A 16025-nucleotide genomic window follows, 5' to 3' on the forward strand; every position below is an offset into this window, starting at 1 on the left:
TGCTTTTTATGGCAGTTACTACCCCAAACCAAATAAGCCTGATACTTCACTTTCAATGCATATTCAGCATAGCTCTCTGCTTCAACGGCAGGGGAGAAAGCAAATGTTGCTTACCTGATGTAACAGGTGTTCTCACAGGACAGCAGGATGTTAGTCCTCACAAATGGGTGACATCATCAGAATGGAGCCCAATCACGGAAAACGTCTGTCAAAGTTTCCAGAACTTGGTGCCATGCCCAGCATGGGACCAACCCTGCAGCCAGCAGGGGTCCCCCTTCAGTCTTGTTTCAAAGCTACAGGCAGTGCCGAAAAATAACAATAAAAAACGAACCCAACACCGCGGGGCGGCGGGCAGGTTTTGTGAGGACTAACATCCTGCTGTCCTGTGAGAACACCTGTTACATCAGGTAAGCAACATTTGCTTTCTCACAGGACAAGCAGGATGGTAAGTCCTCACAAATGGGTGAGTACCGAGCTGAGGATGTCTGAACGTGCACCAAATGTACCCAATGGCATGCAACAGGCACAAGAACTGGGGTGGAATTTGGTGGAGGACATCCGCACCCTACCGGGTAGGCGGAAGGGTGTTGGTATATCAGGTTGGAAAAAGGTTACGCAGGACAGATTGGCCGAAGATGGAATCCTGTCTTCCGGCTTTGTCCAAGCAGTAGTGGGATGCAAATGTATGGCGAGAGCTCCAGGTAGCAGCCCTGCAAATGTCAGGAAGCGGCACCGATCGAAGGTGTGCTACTGAAATTGCCATGGCCCTCAGAGTGTGCTTTGACACGGTCTTGAAAAGGAATGCCTGCTTGCTGATAGCAAAAAGAGATGCAGTCCACCAACCAGGAGGAAAGAGCCTGCTTACCCACACGTTGCCCTAACTTGTTAGGATGGAAAGAGACGAATAATTGAGTGCTCTTCCTGTGGGCAACTGTACGGTCTAGATAGAAAGCTAGAGCTCGTTTACAGTCGAGGGTATGCAGAGTCTGTTCCCGGAGTTGGAGTGGGGCCTGGGAAAGAAAATAGGTAGTATGATGGATTGATTAATATGAAACTCCGAAACTACCTTAGGTAAAAATTTAGGGTGAGTGCGGAGTACCGCCCGGTCCTGCAGGAGTTTAGTGTAAGGCGGATAGGTAACTAGGGCCTGTAACTCACTAACTCTGTGAGCAGAAGTGATAGCTAGAAGGAATAACACTTTCTATGTGAGATATTTAAGGTCACAGGAGTGAAGAGGTTCGAAAGGTGATTTCATGAGCCGGCCAAGAACCAGATTAAGGTCCCAAGATGGGGCTGGAGGACGTAAAGGTGGCTTGATATGGAGCAAGCCTTTGAGAAAACGTGTTACAAGGGGTTGTACCGAAATAGGGACATCCCCGATTCCTTTATGGAAGGCGGCCACTGCACTGACATGCATTCTAATAGAAGAGGTCTTTAGACCTGATTCCTATAAATGCCAAAGATAGTCCAAGAATTTAGGAATTGGACAGGAAAAGGGATCAAGGGATTGCGAAGTGCACCATGATGTGTACCTTTTCCATTTATAGGAATAGGATTTTCTTGTGGACGGCTTTCGTGAAGCGATCAGGACACGAGAAACTGAATCTGAAAGGTTAAGTGGTTGAAGGATTAACCTTTCAACATCCATGCCGTCAGGGACAAGGCTTGGAGGTTGGGATGGAGGAGGCATCCATCGTTTTGAGTGATCAGATGCGGGTCCGTTCCCAAAGGAATGTACCTGCGGATGGAGAGATCCTGGAGAATGGGAAACCACACTTGGCGTGGCCAGTGCAGTGCTATCAGGATCATGGTTCCCCTGTCCTGACGTAGCTTCACGAGAGTCTTCGACAGAAGAGGAAGTGGAGGGAATGCATAAAGCAGGCCGGTTGTCCACGAGAGGGAGAATGCATCTCTGGGCCGAGAGTGCTGACTCCGAATGAGGGAGCAGTAATTGTCCACTTTGTGGTTCTGAGGGGAAGCAAAGAGGTCTATGTGGGGATAACCCCATTGCTGGAAAAGAGAGGTCGCTACCAGTGGGTTGAACGACCACTCGTGTGGTTGGAAGACACGGCTCAGCTGGTCTGCCAAGACATTGTCCACCCCCGGCAAGTAGGTGGCCCTGAGGTACATCGAACGGGAGAGGGCTTCTGCCCAAATCTGTACAGCTTCCTGACAGAGAAGGAAGGAGCCTGTGCCTCCCTGCTTGTTGATGTACCACATGGCCACCTGGTTGTCTGTCTGAATCAAGATTAAGTGATTTAAGAGGTAATCTTGAAAAGCCCTGAGAGCGTATCGGATTGCTCGAAGCTCCAGGAAATTTATCTGGTGTTTGGCTTCCTCTGGAGACCAGGATCCTTGAGTTTGTAGACTGTGTACATGGGCTCCCCAGCCGACGTTGGAGGCGTCAGTGGTGAGAATTATTTGAGGATCTGGTGGGTGAAAGGGCAAGCCTTGTAGGAGGTTGGATTGATTTGGCCACCAGGCTAGGGACAAACGGAGTGCATCGGTGATGCGGACAATGGTCGACAGAGGCTGAGTGGCTTGAGTCCATTGTGATTTCAGAGTCCATTGCATGACTCTCATGGCCAGACGGGCCATTGGAGTCACATAAACTGAAGACGCCATGTGTCCCAGCAGAATCAGGAATTGACGAGCTGTTGCTGTGCGTTGAGTCTGCAACTGGCAAGCTAGGGACACAAGGGTTTGGACTCGTTGATGAGGAAGGAAGGCTTTTGCCTGTAAAGTGTCCAAGACTGCCCCAATGAAGGATAAGGTTTGAGATGGGACTAAGTAGGATTTCTCGTAATTGACAAGAAACCCTAGAGAAATTAGAGTTTGAATGGTCAGGGTCAGGGAGGACCGAGCGATTTGCTGAGTTGGGGCCCTGATTAACCAATCGTCCAAGTAGGGGTAGACGTGGACACCTTCCTTCCTGAGAAACGCTGTAACCACCACGAGACATTTGGTGAAAATTCGTGGTGCGGATGCTAGGCCAAATGGGAGCACTCAATATTGATAATGGTTTTGGCCTACTAGAAACCGGAGGTATTTGCGGTGAGCCTGAGCTATCGCAATGTGGGTATAAGCGTCTTTTAAGTCTAGAGAGCAGAGCCAGTCCTCTCTTTGCAGCAGAGGGAGAAGCGAGCCCAGGGTTACCATCTTGAACTTCTCTCTGTGAAGGTACTTGTTGAGGGCCCGTAGGTCCAGGATTGGACGAAGTCCTCCTGACTTTTTAGGGATTAGAAAGTACCTGGAATAGAACCCCAGTCCTTGTTGTAAGAGAGGAACGGGTTCTATAGCGTTTGACTGGAGGAGAAGGGAAACTTCCTGCTCTAGAAGAACAGAGTGATCGGTAAGTTTCCACGCTTGCAGAGGTGGAGAATCCGAAAGAAGAGTTAGGAAGTTTAGGTGGGTAACCCTGTGCAATTATCGCTAGCACCTATTGATCTGTGGTGATGAGATGCCATTTTCCTGTAAAGTAGCTTAATCGACCTCCTACTGGTATGCTTGGTAGAGGGATTAGGTTAAACAGGCATGGACATTGTTTAAAAATACAATCCTAGAGGCGCAGTCCATATGTATTCTGCGCATTAAGGGAAAAACGATTACCGTCATGGTTAAAAGGTGAGGTGAAAGAGGCTATTTTAGCCAAAAAAAATCCTTCAAAAACTGGAAGAAGGATCCATCTGAAGAAAATAGGATAAAACATAAGCATTGTCAAGCTAAGTGTAAAACATTGATAAGACAGGCGAAGAGAGAATTTGAAATGAAATTGGCCATAGAGGCAAAAACTCATAATAACATTTTTTTTAAATATATCCAAAGCAAGAAACCTGTGAGGGAGTCGGTTGGACCATTAGATGACAGAGGGGTTAAAGGGGCTCTTAGGGAAGATAAGGCCATTGCAGAAAGACTAAATGAATTCTTTGCCGCCGTGTTTACAAATGAGGATGTTGGGGAGATACCAGTTCCGGAGGTGGTTTTCAGGGGTGATGAGTCAGACGAACTGAACGAAATCACTGTGAACCTGGAAGATGTAGTAGGCCAGATTGACAAACTAAAGAGTAGCAAATCACCTGGACCGGTTGGTATGCATCCTAGGGTTCTGAAGGAACTAAAAAATGATATTTTTTATCTATTAGTTAAAATTTGTAACCTATCATTAAAATCATCCATTGTACCTGAAGACTGGCCAATGTAACCCCAATATTTAAAAAAGGCTCCAGGGGCGATCCAGGTAACTATAGACCAGTGAGCCTGACTTCAGTGCCGGGAAAAATAGTGGAAACTATTCTCAAGAACAAAATTGTAAAGCATATAGAAAGACTTGATTTAATGGAACATAGTCAACATGGATTTACCCAAGGGAAGTCTTACCTAACAAATCTGCTTCATTTTTTTGAAGGGGTTAATAAACATGTGGATAAAGAGGAACCGGTAGATGTAGTGTATTTGGATTTTCAGAAGGCGTTTGACAAAGTCCCTCATGAGAGGCTTCTACGAAAACTAAAAAGTCATGGGATATGAGGCGATGTCCTTTCGTGGATTACAAGCTGGTTAAAAGACAGGAAACAGAGAGTAGGATTAAATGGACAATTTTCTCAGTGGAAAAGGGTAAACAGTGGAGTGCCTCAGGGATCTGTACTTGGACCGGTGCTTTTCAATATATATATAAATGATCTGGAAAGGAATACGACGAGTGAGGTTATCAAATTTGCAGATGATACAAAATTATTCAGAGTAGTTAAATCACAAGCAGACTGTGATACATTGCAGGAGGACCTTGCAAGACTTGAAGATTGGGCATCCAAATGGCAGATGAAATTTAATGTGGACAAGTGCAAGGTGTTGAATATAGGGAAAAATAACCGTTGCTGTAGTTACACGATGTTAGGTTCCATATTAGGAGCTACCACCCAGGAAAAAGATCTAGGCATCATAGTGGATAATACTTTAAAATCGTCAGCTCAGTGTGCTGCAGCAGTCAAAAAAGCAAATAGAATGTTGGGAATTATTCCTTCCCCTCGATCATCGGGGGAAGGGACGGGAGTCGATGGCCGTGGAGACGTCGATGGCAGGCGGTCACCGGGAGGTTGTTGACAATGGTGTGACTTCGACGATGCCGGTTCCGAGGACGTCGATGCGATGGACGGCGTCTGTGTGTGAGCATGGAAGAGGAGTCCCATCTTCTCCATTCTGGATTTGCGACCTTTTGGTGTTATAAGGGCACATTTGGTGCAAGTCAGGACATCATGCTCACTGCCTAAACACATTACACAGACTCTATGAGGGTCTGTGATGGACATGGTGTGCGAACAGTCTGGGCACAGACGGAACCCCGACGCCATGGCCACTGACCAAAAATTTAGCCGTGGGACGGTCGACGGCCAGCAGGCCGCGAGGGCCAAAGTCGACGGTAATCGACGGAAAAAGACGGCAAAAACTTACCGGACACCGCGGGCTAAACTTAGATAGAGGAGGGACCCCTGTGGAGCGAATTTTACTTCAAAGAAGTCCGTGAAGAAATTCCTGTCAGGAATGTGGAAAAAAGAAGACTGAATGGGGACCCCTGCTGGCTGCAGGGTTGGTGCCATTCTGGGCATGCGCAGTAGGGGCCAGTCAAAGTTCTGGAAACTTTGACTGAAGTTTTCCATGATTGGGCTCCATTCTGATGATGTCACCCATTTGTGAGGACTACCATCCTGCTTGTCCTGTGAGAAAGTCTGATACTTCAAGCATACCCAGCATAGCTCTCTGCTTCAACGGCAGGGGAGATAGTCTGACACTTCATGCATATCCAGCAGAGCTCTCTGCTTCAACGGCAGGGGAGATAGTCTGACACTTCATGCATATCCAGCAGAGCTCTCTGCTTCAATGGCAGGGGAGAAAGTCTGACACTTCAAGCATATCCAGCAATGCTCTCTGCTTCAACGGCAGGGGAGAAAGTCTGACACTTCACGCATATCCAGCAAAGCTCTCTGCTTCAACGGCAGGGGAGAAAGTCTGACACTTCACGCATATCCAGCATAGCTCTCTGCTTCAACGGCAGGGGAGAAAGTCTGACACTTCAAGCATATCCAGCATAGCTCTCTGCTTCAACGGCAGGGGAGAAAGTCTGACACTTCAAGCATATCCAGCATAGCTCTCTGCTTCAACGGCAGGGAGAAAGTCTGACACTTCAACCATATCCAGCAGAGCTCTCTGCTTCAACGGCAGGGGAGAAAGTCTGATCACTTTCAATGCATATCCAGCATAACTCTCTGCTTCAACGGCAGGGAGAAAGTCTGACACTTCAACCATATCCAGCATAGCTCTCTGCTTCAACGGCAGGGGAGAAAGTCTGATCACTTTCAATGCATATCCAGCATAGCTCTCTGCTTCAACGGCAGGGGAGAAAGTCTGATCACTTTCAATGCATATCAGCATAACTGTCTGCTTCAACGGCAGAGGGAATGAAGAAAAGTGGATCTATATACAGACAACCAACAAGGATTGAATTACATAGTCTGGGTAAACAAATAAGCATGGGTGTAGCTTGCTTATTGCGGTAGTTACTACCCCTAACTAATTAAGCTAGATATTTCACTTAGATGCAGCTCCAACACTGCTCTCTACATTAATGGTGGGGGTGGTAGGGAAATAGAACCAAAAGGTTACTAAGAGCCAAGAAAAACAGATAAGTATGAAAAAAAAAAAAGTGTGAAACTTGCTGGGCAGACTGGATGGGCCGTTTGGTCTTCTTCTGCCGTCATTTCTATGTTTCTATGTTTCTATATAACAAATGCCTTAAGATTTGAGCAACACTGAAACACAGAGTTCTAAAACGTATTCAACTTAAGTTGAGACACTCCTCAGGCTTTAGTTTCATTGTCTAGTAACACTGCTATTGTTATTAAGCCTGCTGATAAAGGGGGCACAGCGGTGGTGCAAGATCGGGATCAATATATATCAAATGATTAAACAATTTTTTGACTAGCAGTATTGTCGACCAGTGATCCTATGGTGGATTTGGGTGTTCATATAGATAAGATCATCCAGGGCATTTTGACTTTAAAAAAAAAAAAAAAAAAAAAAAAAGATTTCTTTTTTGTGAGTTAAAGTCCTTATAATCCATGTGATATATGGGATACCCAAAATACATGTCTTTAATCAATTCTCCTGTTAGGCCTATTGTGTGCGGATCATTAATGGAACCATTATCCATATTTGTAGATTTTTTAAAATCTGAAGTTTTGTTCAGGATACAGCTCGTATGCTTAATAAGTTACAATAGGTAACAATTTTCAGTGAAGAAGCTGATCGTGTGGGAAATAATAGCAGCGATTGTGAACAACAGAGTACATTCTCAACATATCCCCTTTTTAATTTATATTTTGGTATTGGCTCACATTGGTTTTTTAATAGTTTTTTTTGTTTCAACATTGTTTTAATTTACAAATACAAAGCATTGCTATGGGGTCAACTTTGGCCACAATTTTAGCTAATCTTTATGTATCTTTATGATGACATCCAATTTTTTGTCCCATTGGAATCTTCCTGGTCTCATACATTTCAATGTGTCTCATTATACATTAACATGGTAAACAGTGGTTGAAACAGATGTTCTCTATCAGACATGAAATTTGCAATAATTGTGATGTCTTGTCAATTAGCTGTTACTGGATCAATTTAGCAACATCCAGTTATTGGATTTTAACTTCCCCGCAAAGTGTCAATGGACTGCAATACCAATTTTGTAGTATATGCAATACAGTGTCTCTGCCCTTGGCTGTATATCAGTCAGATCAAGAGACCTATATGTAAGTGCCTTATTGAACATTGTAGTTGTTTATATACCAAGAACATTTCTCCACTTTTTTTTTTTTTACAATTAAAGTGGACCATTATTGAGCACATACCACCTCTGCTTTGGGGAAGTGATTGTGAAACAATTGAATTTCAAGGAACACATCTGGATTTTTTTCTTTAAATGCTATGGTTCCCCATGGACTTAATAGTGAGATTGAGTGGCATACATTATTGAATTAAATGTTCACGTTTCATTCTATCATTGAGCAGTTTTTTGAGTATGTTCTTATGTTTACCTATCAAGAACTTTAATGTATCTTTTTTCTATTGACAAATAGATATATCCATCTGATCTGGATATTGTTTTTTTGTTTTATATATTTGTATGTGGTCTGTTTTCTTCTGTGTAATTTTGTAAACTGCCCAGAACAGGTGTTTGCTAATGAGCGGGTAATAAATTCCTGTAAATAAAATAAATATAATGGGACCTATGTCATAAGAATGACCAGTATAGATATTCTCCTGATGCAGATGTTATGAAACATGGTGCCATGTTGGCATAACCTACTTGTTTGATACTTCATTATTGACCTTCGTCATTACACAAGCTAAGTATTTTTGATTATTCACATCTCTATCAGTGTTGGGAGTTTTTAAGATGTATTCACTGTGATTTTTTTGGGTTTGAGCACCTTCTGAAGACTTTATAAAGTTACATTAAAAAGACTTGGACCAGTGATTATAATTAAGGACATTAGCTGTGTCTCATTAGTAGCTGGTAGTCTTTTATGAAGGTGCTTTATTAAGGTATCATTTTCAGACAGATTTATGAGTACATATGTTCATATCAACCAGTTATATCCATATAAACTTCCATTTAAAAGGAAAACAAATACAGCAGAAGGTTCTATGGGGTTGCTGCAAAACAGTGTGCTCAAATGAGCGCAATGTTTAACCCGTGGTTGCACAAGCGATTTGGACACGCGTCCACAGCCCCTTATGCTATAAGGGGATAAGCGTGTCCAATCTCCAGCGAAACTAATACCGCTCATCACATGCAAATGGCATGTTGATGAGGCTATTAGTTATTCTCACCAGATCTAAAAGAAAAAAAAAAGTGCACCTGACCTGCACATTTTTATGCTCAGACATTAACGCCTGCCCAGAGCGTTAATTTCTGAGCAGCCCAAAAAAGTGTACAGAAAAGCAGAAAATACTGCTTTTCTGCACATCCTCCGACTTAATATCATGGCGGGCAAATTAGGGAAAAGGACGCTATCAACAAGAATCCATTTTCCTAACCCGTGGCAGTGCACCGGTTAGGAAAATGGACGCTTGTAAAATTGAGCATCCGTTTTCCTAACCCACTAATAGCCACCTCTCCTAGGCGTCCACTGACAAGGAAGCTCTAGGGGTGCACATTTGTCCCTAGTGCCTACTTGGTAGCGCAATCCCTCATTTAAATATTGAATCGCGCACCCAGGAGAGGTGCTTGGGGGCGTGTTAGAAAAGTGGATGCTCAACACTGAGCGCTCGTTTTCCAAGCTCATTTATTGCATCAGCCCCTATGTATCACATGGAGCCATATTCTTCATACAAATGTTTTACCCACCTCTGTGTCTATGAATCTGTCTTCAAATTCAATTCTGTCCTTTTCTACAGCAGTCAGTTTTAATTTCAGATTAGAAACTTCAGCCATGAGGTCCAATTTCTGTGTTTCAAGGGATGTTCTACTTAACAATTCCTAATGGGAATACAAAAAATGTAATTAAAAATAAATATGCATTGAGAAGAATGATGCATCTATACTCATTACCATTAAAGTAGCCACAAAAAGATTTAAATGAATGCACCAAAGAATCGACTGATTCCATTTAAATTCACGTTGAAAGGTAAAGGGAAGTCTGATTTTAAAAAATGACCAATCCAAAAAATAGAAAGTGCAACCACTCAGCATGATGTTCTATCTCATAAGAAACTTTATAAAATCAGACCGCACTCAACATTAGGTATCCACTCAGAACAAACATGAATGAGTGCGGAATAGGACTTGTTTTAAATAAATAAACAAATGAATAAATAGCGTTCAAACCATTAGGTTGAATAAATTGTAATCAAAATCTCCAGTGTTGTTCCAAATGTAAAAGTTGTCCTTTCTGATCACCTCCTCTTAAAGGTCTCTTAACTATCTAAAATAAAAATTTGAAATCAATAAACCTATAGGCGTTCTCCAAACAATATTGTACTAATGGAGAGATTTCTTACCTGATAATCTCGTTTTCCTTAGTGTAGGCAGATGGATCAGTACAAATGGGGTATAGTGTGCTCATGCTAGCAGTTGGAGACGGATCTGACGTCAGCACGTAGTACATATACCCCTGCAGGAAGTGCAGGCGCTCAGTAATCTTCCTTGCAAAAGCTTTATGGATATATGTGTGACTGACCGATCAATCAACTGAACATGATTAACCTGACCAATTGACAGTAGCTGAAGACCGCCAGTGTTCTCAACCAGAAGGCGTCGACACCCGGCAGGGTGGATGCCCTATGTAAGGAAACATAGCTTACCTTGAAACGGTGAATCCCTATATATATCGGCAGCCGGGCGGTATGCTGAGTCCATCTGCCTACACTAAGGAAAACGAGATTATCAGGTAAGTAATCTCTCCATTTCCTAGCGTGTAGCAGATGGACTCAGTACAAATGGGATGTACAAAAGCTACTCCCGGACTGGGTGGGAGGCTGCCCGAGGTCCGCTTAGGATTGCCCTTGCAAATGCTGTGTCCTCCCTGGCCTGGACGTCCAGACGGTAGAATCTGGAGAAGGTATGGATGGAGGACCACGTCGCCGCTTTACATATCTCTGCAGGCGACAGCATCCTAGTTTCTGCCCAGGAGGCCGCTTGTGCTCTGGTAGAGTGAGCCTTGACCCGTAGAGGTGGTGGTTTTCCCGCTTCTACGTAGGCCGCCTTGATAACTTCTTTGATCCAGCGAGCAATAGTCGCCCGTGAGGCCACTTCTCCATGCCTCTTCCCACTATGAAGGACGAACAGGTGGTCCGTCTTTCATACTGTTTCCGACATTTCCAAGTATCTGGACAGCAGCCTGCCGATGTCGAGATGACGCAGTATTCGACCTTCTTCCGACTTCTTCAAACCGTCCGTGGTTCGCAAGGATATGGTTTGGTTGAGGTGGAAGTGTGAGACTACCTTGGGTAAGAAGGAAGGAACCGTGCGAAGATGGATAGCCCCTGGGGTGATTCTGAGAAACGGATCGCAGCAGGACAGCGCTTGTAGCTCTGAGATGCAGCGTGCTGAGCATACGGCCAGCAAGAACACCATCTTCAAAGTTAACAAACGGATGGACAGGTCTGAAGGCGGGTCCCGCTAGGAATTCCAAAACTAGGTTGAGGTTCCACAGGAGCACTGGCCACTTCACTGGTGGGCGAATGTGCTTGACTCCTTTCAGGAAACGTGAAACGTCTGGTTGTGTGGCAATGCTGTTGCCGTCACTCCTGGGGCCGTAGCAGGATAGCGCTGCCACCTGAACCTTGATTGAATTGAGGGACAGACGCTTCTGAAATCCATCTTGCAGGAAATCCAGAATGATGGGGATTTTAGCGGCATGTAGATTGGTACTGCGAATTTCACACCAGGCTTCAAATACTCTCCAGATCCTTATATAAGTTAGTGATGTGGAGAACTTGCGTGCTCGGAGAAGTGTATCTATTACCGGCCCCGAGTATCCCCTTTTCTTCAGTCTAGCCCTCTCAATGGCCAGACCGTAAGAGAGAACTGAGCTGGATTCTCATGGAGGATGGGACCTTGTCGCAGCAGGTCCTTGTGAGGGGGCAGGGGTAGAGGATCCCCTGCCAGCAGTCTTCTCATGTCTGCGTACCAGGATCTTCTTGGCCAGTCCGGGGCCACCAGAAGAACTAGGCCTCTGTGCCACTGAATCTTGTGTATAATGGCACCCAGCAGGGGCCATGGGGGAAAGGCATATAGCAGGATCCCCTGAGGTCATGGCTGCACCAGGGCGTCGATCCCGTGGGCTAGAGGATCTCGCCTGCGACTGAAGTATCTGGGTACTTGAGCGTTGGACCTGTCCGCTAGTAACATACATAGAAACATAGAAACATAGAAATGACGGCAGAAGAAGACCAAACGGCCCATCCAGTCTGCCCAGCAAGCTTCACACATTTTTTTCTCTCATACTTATCATTTTCTCTTAACTCTTGGTTCTATTTCCCTTCCACCCCCACCATTAATGTAGAGAGCAGTGATGGAGCTGCATCCAAGTGAAATACCTAGCTTGATTAGTTAGGGGTAGTAGGGGTAGTAACTGCTGCAATAAGCAAGCTACACCCATGTTTATTCCCTTTACCCAGACTATGTCATACAGCCCCTATTGGTTGTTTTTCTTCTCTCCTGCCGTTGAAGCGGAGAGCCATGCTGGTTATGCATTGAAAGTGAAGTATCAGGCCCTTTTGGTTTAGGGTAGTAACCGCCGTAACAAGCCAGCTACTCCCTGCTTTGTGAGTGCGAATCCTTTTTTTTTTTTTTTTCTTCTCCCCTGCAGTTGAAGCTATTCTGGATATGCGTGAAGCCTCAGCTTTTCTTATTCCCCTGCTGTTGAAGCAGAGAGCTATGCTGGAAATGCTTGATGTATCAGCCTCTCCCATGCCATGAAGCAGAGAGCAATGCTGGATATGCATCAAAAACGAAGTATCAGGCACATTTGGTTTGGGGTAGTAACCGCCGTAATAAGCCAGCTACTCCCCGCTTTGTGAGTGCGAACCCTCTTTTCTTCTCCCCTGCCGTTGAAGCAGAGAACTATGCTGTATATGCTTGGAAAGTGAAGTATTAGGCTTATTTGGTTTGGGGTAGTAACCGCCGTAACAAGCCAGCTACTCCCCTCTTTGTGATAGCAAATCCTTTTTTCCACATTTCCTCTTGCCGTTGAAGCTTAGAGCGATGTTGGAGTCACAGTAAGCATCTGTATGTTTATTTAATAAGGGTATTGTCTCCGGGCAGTAGCCATCTTTCTGGTGAGCCACCCACTCTACATTGGCGGTCTCTTGACTTTATGGATCCACAGTGTTTATCCCACGCCCCTTTGAAGTCCCTCACAGTTCTGGTCTTCACCACTTCCTCCGGAAGGGCATTCCAGGCATCCACCACCCTCTCCGTGAAGAAATACTTCCTGACATTGGTTCTGAATCTTCCTCCCTGGAGCTTCACTGATCCACAATCATCTGGAAGGCCGTGGATGACAGCTGCCATTTCCCCAGGTTTAGGCGTTCTCTGCTGAGGAAGTCTGCCGTGGTGTTGTCCTTCCCGGCGATGTGGACGGCGGAGATGTCCTGGAGATTTGCTTCCGCCCAAGCCATCAGGGGGGCTATTTCTAAGGATACCTGTCGGCTTCTGGTTCCGCCCTGTCGATTGATGTATGCCACCATGGTGGCGTTGTCCGACATCACTCGGACTGCTCTGTTTCGAAGTCTGTGGGCAAATCGCAGGCAGGCTAACCTGACTGCCCATGCCTCTAGTTGGTTGATGTTCCACCCCGACTCTTCTCTGTTCCACCGCCCTTGGGCGGTTAGCTCTTTGCAGTGTGCTCCCCAGCCGCTCAGGCTGGCATCGGTAGTGAGCAGGGTCCAGGTTGGGGGGGGACATTTTTTACCCCCGGCTCGTGTGGCCGGGCTGCAGCCACCACCGTAACTGATTTCGTACTCTGGCCGGTAGAGGTAGATGCACGGTGTAGTTCTGTAATCGCGGGCTCCACCGAGATAGGAGGGCGCGCTGTAACAGTCTCATATGAGCCCGTGCCCATGTATCACTTCCAGAGTGGAGGCCATTTGGCCAAGGACCTGTAGGTAATCCCAAGCTGTGGGCCGGGTGGTGCTCAGCAGGTTCTGCAAACTATTCCGGAGTTTTGATTTCCTCTTGGAGGTCAGGCTGATCTTGTCTTCCTGGGTGTCGAATCGGACTCCTAGGTATTCCAGCGACTGCAAAGGCTGTAGGGAACTCTTGTTTATGTTGACTACCCATCCTAGGCTTTCCAGAAGAGATATAACTCTGTTGGTTGCCCGGTGGCTCTCCTCCGGTGACTTTGCCCTGATCAGCCAATCGTCTAGGTAGGGATGGACGAGAATTCCTTCCTTCCTGAGTGATGCCGCCACCACTACTATTACCTTGGTAAAGGTCCGCGGCGCGGTGGCTAACCTGAAGGGTAAAGCCCGGAACTGAAAGTGCTGTTTCAGGACTTTGAAGCGTAAGTAGAGCTGGTGATCCCGATGGATTGGGATATGCAAATAAGCCTCCGACAGATCCAGGGATGTGAGATACTCCCCTGGCTGTATTGCACTTCAGACTAACCGCACAGTTTCCACGCGAAATCCAGGGACCCTTAAGTGCCGGTTGACTGACTTGAGGTCCAGGACGGGTCTGAAGGTGCCCCCTTCTTGGGTACGATGAAATAAATGGAGTAATGCCCAGAATTTATCTCCCATGCAGGCACTGGGATTATGGCTTTTAGGGACAGGAGCCTCCCCAAGGTGGCTTCCAGTGCCACCCTCTTGAGGGATGGACAAGGAGATTCCACAAACTTGTCCGGAGGGAGATGAAGGAAGTCCAGGTAATACCCTTCTCGGACGATGGCGAGAACCCACTGGTCCGACGTAATCTCGGCCAATCTGCGGTAGAATAGGGTTAGCCTGCCCCCTATGGCTTCTTCCCCCAGATGGGTCGGCTGATTCTCATTGTGGGGTGGGGCCGGGACCCGAACCCGAGCCGGTTGCCCTCTTGTTGTGCCTGGTCCGAAAGGACTGGTTCCTGGTCTGAGAACGAGACGCTTGGTAGCGAGTCCTGTAGGGGTTGAAGCGTTGAGAGCTTCTCCCTCTGGATGGCCTAGGAACAGGGCGCTGGTTCTTCCTTGACTTGTCTTCTGGTAGACGGGGTAATGGAGAGGCGCCCCATTTGTTAGCCAGTTTCTCGAGGTCGCTGCCGAACAGGAGGGATCCCTTAAAGGGCATTCTTGTAAGGCGCGTCTTGGAGGAGGTGTCGGCCGACCAATTTCGTAGCCAGAGCTGTCTCCTGGCTGCCACTGAGGACGACACTCCCTTGGCTGCCGTGCGGATTAGGTCGGAGGCAGCGTCAGTGAGGAACGAGAGAGCTGATTCCATTTCTTCTCCCGGGGTGTTGTTCCTGGCTTGTGATAAACAGGAACGCGTCACCACGGTGCAGCAGGTCGCTATTCGTAGGGACATGGCTGCCACCTCAAAGGCTTGTTTCAGAATGGCGTCCAGGCGCCGGTCATGCGCATCCTTGAGGGCCGCCCCTCCCTCCACTGGAATGGTGGTGCGCTTCACAATTGCGCAAACTATGGCATCTACCTTGGGGCATGCCAGCAGCTCCTTGGTTGCCGGGTCCAGGGGGTACATGCTAGACAAGGCTCGACCCCCTTTGAATGAGGCCTCCGGCGCATTCCACTCCAGATCGATTAGCTGCTGTGCTGCTTGTAGGAGGGGAAAATGGTGAGCCGTTTGACGCAGGCCCTCTAGCAGGGGGTTCATTCTAGGCTCCCCTGGTGTGCCTGGGCCCGGGATAGCCAGCTCCGACAGGCATTGAGAGACCAGGCCTGGAAGATCCTCCCTAAGAAAGAAGCGTCTCATGGTTCGATACGGCTCTATCCCCGAGGGAAGTTCTCCCTCCTCGGGGGGCTCGCCGTCTTCCTCAGAATAATCTGAGTCCCCATAAGTGGGGCTTCTGGGTGGCAGGTGGCCGTGCCTAGGTCTTGAGATTCCAGGGGCAGGGTCATCCAGTCCGTATGGGTCCGTTCGGGGATCAGACTGCATCTTGACAAAGGCGTGAATCCCCTTGAATAATTCCACCCAGGAGAGCGAAGCAGGTTCTAGCCGTAGGGGCACCAGGTCTGTAGGGTTCCCTGGCTGCTCGCCGCGGCCTGCTAAGTCCGGGGTGTTCCCTGAGGAACTGGCAATTAATCTGGGCTGGGACCGGCCCTGGCCTGGAACTCCCAGGGCCTCCTCTCATTGGGCACATAGGGAGTCTGCTTCCTCGCTCTGTGTGGCTCTGAGATGTCATGCTGAGCAGAGGCCTAGAGCTCTTATGCCTGATTCTGGAGGTGCCGGCTCTGCGGACGCATGGGCTCTCATACGCTCCATCGCATCTGTTATCTGTACGCTCCGGTGCTCTAAGCCGAAAGTATGCGCCTTTCAAT

The 16025-nt window shown here is 47.0% G+C and overlaps 1 protein-coding gene across 1 annotated transcript in view; it reads right to left on the reverse strand.

Moving 5' to 3' along the window:
• PPFIBP1 (PPFIA binding protein 1) overlaps positions 1–16025 on the reverse strand; it is a 1178807-nt gene that overhangs the window by 788681 nt on the left and 374101 nt on the right. The window contains exon 7 of the mRNA XM_029597487.1: positions 9401–9532. Coding sequence (XP_029453347.1) covers positions 9401–9532 — 132 coding nt within the window. The remainder of the gene's footprint in view (positions 1–9400; positions 9533–16025) is intronic.

Source organism: Rhinatrema bivittatum, chromosome 4 (genome assembly GCF_901001135.1).
Source record: "Rhinatrema bivittatum chromosome 4, aRhiBiv1.1, whole genome shotgun sequence".
Classification (NCBI taxonomy): Eukaryota; Metazoa; Chordata; class Amphibia; order Gymnophiona; family Rhinatrematidae; genus Rhinatrema; species Rhinatrema bivittatum.